Genomic DNA, 6,000 nt, shown 5'->3' with positions numbered 1-6,000 from the left:
GCAAACAATGCTGAGTATGTACAACAACGAGAGCCAAAATGATTGGCTCTCATACTGCAGCTATGAATGTTATGCTGGCTTACCCTTTGACGGCGCTAGATTCAGTAGCAGGGATACATGCACTTTGCGATGGTTTTTGGTCACTGGCAACGAAAGATCGACATAAAGTTTAGACGCACACAGCCTAATCACGGAGTTTGTTTTACATCTGCGTGATAGTTTGACAACTGCTTTTGGTTTCTCACGAAGAGTCATTCATTCTCCACAACGACAGAGAGATGAAATGTAACGACCGTCGAGTGCATGGTGGCTCGCAGAAAATTGCATAGCGATGCCGTGCCCCTTTGTGCGTTTAAACGAGGATGATGTTCCATCTCCACAGACTTTAATTAATGTGATCAGTAAAGCGTTCATAAAAGAGATCTTTAACAAACCGTTAGCATAATCCTTGTGTTGTGATTGACTGGTTTTGTCGGATCCGGAAATAGACAACATAAACTATTTTATATGCAGTATACTTTAAAATGTATTTTATAAAAATTAAAAATGCGATGTTGTACAATGTATTTAAAAAATTTTTGAATGCAATAATATTTTGGCTATACGTGTTAGTTATCCTATAATACCAGCCATTGCTTGTATATCAAGTCAACTTCCTACATTTCATGATGCCTAACTTGTGTCCGTGTGGTTGTATGTGTGTGTGCGCGTGTGTGTCCGTGGTTGTAGAAACACTCTTTCCATTGCCCACTTGGCAGTTGGAAGAATTTGCTATAAAATTAAATAAAACTACTGATCCTTCTGAAAAGGCGTCAGGACCATTTAATAAACTTTTTCTGACGTTATTTAGCTGCATGGTCTGTAAGCCATGCAAAGCATTCATGACATGTACACTGCATGGTAGAAAGACGATCGACGCTTGCATAGATTACATCTTTAGACAAACGTATATGTTCTGTAGCTTAGATAGACGTCTATTACAGTTGCCAGTTGGACGTTGAATTATTCGACTCAATAACAAACCCAAATTTAACAGCAAACATAGAGTAAACTCATACCCGCAGTTTCTCAGAAAGAAAATAATTCACATTCACATAATAACTGCAATGACAATTGTTTAATAAAATAAAACACAGCTAGCATACAAGCTCACGCGCAATCGCGACTTTTTTAACATACAAACAGCTACAACAACTATATATATTGGAAGAAGTTATGGTGTGTTCAGTCACGCCCTATACCACATTCAAATGCGCAAACAACTTGACACCTTTGTATTAAGAAAGGCTCGGATGTATTGTGAATTTTAATACGTAGTCATTCGTCGCTTCCAACAGAAAGAGCAGATATTTTTTCATGAGTTGTATATGCTGATAGCCGACTATCAAAGTTTGATAACCAGCAAGTTCTTGCAACATCTGCCCACGATTTAATTGTAGTCTGAGGCACATCGACTGCAGTAGCTAGCTTTGGTTGCTGATTGTGCTGAGATCGGGAGAGGGTTCCATACGAGATACCTTCACCAATAAATTGTCCATCACCTGGACGTAGCTTACCTGTCTCTACCATCTTCAAGAAAAGCTGTAAAGGAGGTGCCCTTGTGACTTCATAGACTCGCTTTTTGTGCCATAGCTCCCACATAATGATTCCGAAACTAAACATATCTACTTGTTCTGTGTAGGGCTTCTCAAGAAATACTTCCGGTGCCATGTACCACAGTGTTCCACAAAGTGTACCTTTTACTAGTTCGATTGGCTTCGCAAGTCCCATGTCTGCCAGACGCACTTTTCCCTGACCTGTTATCTAGAGAAAGAAAACAACTGAGACAATAGTCATTATACTGACAATAGCATATTGATTGCTTACGAGCACATTCTCAGGTTTCATATCTCTATGAATGATGCCATTGTCATGTAGGTAACAAATCCCACTGAGCATATCCAGTGCAAGACTTTGAGCAATCGAAAAGCCACTTAGTGTGTAAGCTGGTTCTTCTTGGGCATGTTTAATAAAAGAAGCCAAAGTTCCGCGGTCACACCATTCGTACAGCAATCCTATCTTCAGAGGGTGTAACGAGAGTTGTATTGACCCCCAAAACTTGACGATGTTCTCATGATTGCATTTTCTACCAAAATGAAATTTGATAAGTGTTCAACAAACCATACATGGTACTGACTATAAAGATCAAAATTTGATACCTGCAAACATCAAATTCTTTCTTCACCTCAGAAGCTGTGTTTCCCTGCGTAACATCATGTCTTATTACTTTTAATGCAACTTCATGCGCACCAGGAATGGTGACTTTGTAAACTTCAGCAAAACTTCCACTACCTACTGGTGGGTTCGGCTGTGGCCACAAGATATCATTGCTAGTAAACTTGTGAGGCATGCATTGGAGAGTCAAAATTGATAATTTGCCATTTAGTTCTTGCCATTTGCTTAACAATTGTTCATACTTTGGACAATTTTTCTCTTCTGCCTTTCCAACTGCATGTAACGTTTTCTGAATTTGTTTATGCATTTGAGGAAGTGTGTCTAATACAGCTTGCACATGTTTGCAATGAAACTGCATCACCGTCGATATAATCTCTTGCAGTTGTGAAGTATCTGCAATATAGTTGTCATAAGCTTGCTTTACGTTCTCTTTAAATTCTTTAATGGCTTTTATTTTCCAGAGCTTTCTAGCTACTGCCACAGCCACTAAACTGCCAACAAAAGCTACTATAGTCAAGCGTGTTGGAACCGCAGCTACGGCCTTTGGTAATACCACAGTCGCAAAAAAATCTCCTATCCCCGACCTTGCGACCATTCTTAAGACAGCTTTTTCATCTACCGTTACGCCGAAAGCGGCGCAAATAGTAATTAATTGGCATAAATATGGCAATAAATAGCCGTGATTGTCGTTGATTCTAAATGTTGGTTGAACAGAACCGCTCATGTGCATGTTTGCTTGTTTCAGCATTTGCTCTGCTTTTGCAACATCTCGATCCAATGCTGTTCTTGCCCATTGCTGAAGATCAGTTTCCTTGCAGTGGCTATCTACAATCTGGAATAGCTTCACATACACAAATTGTTCTACTTTGCCTGCATCAACAGCTGCCTTCTGTTTAACCGGTAAAGAAGATACATCCCAATTATGAAAGCTTTGACGAACCGCGTCCGTCTGAAGGTAAGGCAAAAGGTCATCTTTCAGGCTGCCAACTTTCGTCTCGAGTTTGGCTTTCATTTCTTTTAACAATGTTTGAAACTGTTCTAGATTTTCTCTGCTCTTACCATTTAATATACTTCTCTGAGAAACAGGTAATTTCAGCTGCCTGATAGTTGTTTGCAACACATTTTCAACAGAGACAATAAAGTCGCAAGGTTTGCTAGACATAAATCCAAAATAATGAAGTATACTTGAAAATCATTATTACTTGACATACCTTAAGGATTTCATAATGATGTTGTTGAGGGATTCTGGAAGAATTTTTGTTATAGTTTCGCAGACTTCTTTTAGATCTGGAGTTAACGTGCCTGTCTTGTATAGACAAATTTCGGCTTGTTTCGAGTTGAGTGGTAGCACTTGATAAGGTTTAATCATTGGCCATCTTCTTTTAAGGCATTCAGTAACAATTCGTAACTGCTTCATTTTTGCCTCTTCATCAACCATATCCCACTTGTTCAAAACAAAGATTGCAGACTCCGGTGAAGCTAAATATTCAACTTGTTTTTTAAACGCTTTCAGCAAAAAGCCAACCTATGCAGATCAACGAAAAAATAGAAATGAACATGGAAAGAAAACATGCCAATTTTACTTAATTACAAGTTTTAGATACACGTACAAAGAAACGCTTAGCCGACCTATTTTATAAACATTAATGGTACATGTAATGGTATAAATGTGACGATAGAATATCAGCTTCTGTCTTTCAGTAATTTATCTATGTATGAAACTGGATGACTATGACAATGTTGTTTAAACTAGAAAAGCAACTGAAGAACGTACTTGTTACAACTTCACTTTCTGCCAAAGTTAGACCATTAAACTTTGAATGTTTATAGTCAATTAATAAATTTATAAAATTTTAAGAATATAAAATGCAATTAAATCCTATTGGGATTATAAATTAAAACAAAACAGTTTCAATGTTACCTTTATCATATTCGGCCAGAAACACATTTTCTATGTACATTAAGTTAGCCTCACTTGCGCTGCTTCTTGTGCAGATCGACTGCCGTCCAACACGAAAATAGAGCCACAAGCGACATCTCTTTGGGCCTTCTCTGTCATCTCTCTAGCATCGCTATTTTCTGAATCGTCTTCTGTCGTTCCTGGACTATCAATCAGTGTAATGTTCTAAAAATTCGCAAACAGTCGAGAAAACTCACTTATTTATTATTCTGCTAAAAAATACTTTTAGAAACTCCAGCGGGCACAAGATTTCTAATCGTACGCATCTACCATTGCTATCATCGCTCTCAGAAATGTCCTCTTTCTCAGCTGATGTTGCTTGCAGTTGATCTCTGTTGATTCTTGTAGAGGTAACAATTCTACGAAGATTTTCTTGGTGTTCTGCGGTAGTTAAGTCAAGCAATTTTTTAGTTCTTTTGTCATCGCCTTCTCCGTAATGAGCAATAGCCTGTTTTCTTTCGCCGTATCTCACTTCACAAAGCATGGAGGTCGTAGCATTGTGACCTGTGGGAAGCAGTGGTTCCCCAAGCAAAAGGTTAAGCAATGTTGTTTTTCCGGAAGAAGTGCTACCTAAATGAGAAAATTTGACATCATTGTAAACTTTTGATGAAAAGTGTGGAACTGAATGTTGCCTGAAAGGTCCATTGACGAAAGCCAGTCCAAATGCTTACACGAACCCACACGTCCAGCACCCACCCAATTACTCAACCACCAAACACTTACCGACCAAACCAACCATTTGCCAACCCACCCACCCACTTGCTCACTTACCCACTCACTTGCTCACTTACCCACCCACTTGCCCACCCACCCACCCACTCCTTTGCTCATGCAGCCACTCACTTGCCAACCCACTCATCCACTTGCCCACCCACCCTCCCACTTGCCTACCCATCCACCCAACCACTGACTACGCACTCACTTACCACCTACCAACTTACAACTATCCACCCGCTTACTCAACCACCCGCTTACTCAACCACGCACCCACTTTCCCACGCACCCACTTTCCCACCCACCCACTTTCCCACCCACCCATTTTACCACAAACCCATTTTACCACCAACCCACTTTCCCACCCACCCACTTTCCCTTTCACCCACTTTCCCACTCACCAACCCACTTGCCCACTCACACACTCACTTGCCCAATGACCCAACAACTTGCCCACCCACCGAACAACTTACCACCTGCCCACCCAGTTACTTATCCACTCACTTTCTCACCCACCCACTTGCCCAACCACTCACTCAATTGCTCATCCACCTACCCATTTCTTACATCCCCCACCAACCCACTTTCCCACCCACTCACTTTACCACCACCCACTCTCCACTTACCCACCCACTCCCCACTTACCCACCCACCCACTCCCCACTTACCCACCCACCCACTTGCCCACCCGTCCACTCACTTGTCCACCCACCTACTCATTTTCCCACCCACACAACCACTTGCTCATCCATCCACCCACTTGTGTTGTCCACCCACACTCACCCACTGACCCAACCACTTACTCAACAATTTACCCATCCATCAAACCATCCACCTACTTACCCACCCGCTTACCCACGTACCCACCCTTTCACCAGCGTACTCTTCACTCGCTTGCGCACCAACCCACCCGCTTGCACACCCATCCGCTTGCACACCCACCCCATTGCTCACACACCCGTGTGCTTACATATCCGCTTGCTCACTCACCAACCCGATCGCCCACTCACCCACCTACCTACCTACTCACCTACTACCCACCCTTGCACCTACCGACCCACTCACTCACTTTCCCAAATACTAAGCCACTCTCCCACTTGCCAACCCACCCA

The 6,000-nt window shown here is 41.7% G+C and overlaps 2 protein-coding genes across 2 annotated transcripts; both read right to left on the bottom strand.

Annotated features, from left to right (window-relative positions):
* Positions 1 to 1,063: 1,063 nt before the first annotated feature.
* On the bottom strand, positions 1,064 to 3,731 carry LOC134188382 (dual serine/threonine and tyrosine protein kinase-like). Its single transcript, XM_062656571.1, has 4 exons — positions 3,426 to 3,731; positions 2,199 to 3,368; positions 1,867 to 2,125; positions 1,064 to 1,803 (listed from the first exon to the last, which is right to left on the bottom strand). Exons 1-4 carry the CDS (start codon positions 3,650 to 3,652, stop codon positions 1,318 to 1,320), a joined length of 2,142 nt encoding a protein of 713 aa, XP_062512555.1. The 5' UTR covers positions 3,653 to 3,731; the 3' UTR covers positions 1,064 to 1,317.
* Positions 3,732 to 4,154: 423 nt separating this feature from the next.
* Positions 4,155 to 4,891, bottom strand: LOC134196246 (uncharacterized). The gene is made up of 2 exons (XM_062665334.1): positions 4,398 to 4,891; positions 4,155 to 4,339 (listed from the first exon to the last, which is right to left on the bottom strand). Exons 1-2 carry the CDS (start codon positions 4,656 to 4,658, stop codon positions 4,175 to 4,177), a joined length of 426 nt encoding a protein of 141 aa, XP_062521318.1. The 5' UTR covers positions 4,659 to 4,891; the 3' UTR covers positions 4,155 to 4,174.
* Positions 4,892 to 6,000: the final 1,109 nt, after the last annotated feature.

Source organism: Corticium candelabrum, chromosome 1 (genome assembly GCF_963422355.1).
Source record: "Corticium candelabrum chromosome 1, ooCorCand1.1, whole genome shotgun sequence".
Lineage (NCBI taxonomy): Eukaryota > Metazoa > Porifera > Homoscleromorpha > Homosclerophorida > Plakinidae > Corticium > Corticium candelabrum.
The sequence above is the reverse complement of the archived record's forward strand: the minus strand, read 5'-3'. Positions and strand labels throughout refer to the sequence as shown.

Excerpts from the sequence above, each read along its gene's own strand:
- LOC134188382 (XM_062656571.1), bottom strand. The coding sequence starts at position 3,652 with ATGGTTGATGAAGAGGCAAAAATGAAGCAGTTACGAATTGTTACTGAA. Across the intron at positions 2,126-2,198 it reads AAAGAATTTGATGTTTGCAG|AAAATGCAATCATGAGAACA; the intron begins GTATCAAATTTT and ends TCATTTTGGTAG. Across the intron at positions 1,804-1,866 it reads TGAAACCTGAGAATGTGCTC|ATAACAGGTCAGGGAAAAGT; the intron begins GTAAGCAATCAA and ends TTCTTTCTCTAG.
- LOC134196246 (XM_062665334.1), bottom strand. The coding sequence starts at position 4,658 with ATGCTTTGTGAAGTGAGATACGGCGAAAGAAAACAGGCTATTGCTCAT. Across the intron at positions 4,340-4,397 it reads GCCCGCTGGAGTTTCTAAAA|AACATTACACTGATTGATAG; the intron begins GTATTTTTTAGC and ends GCGAATTTTTAG.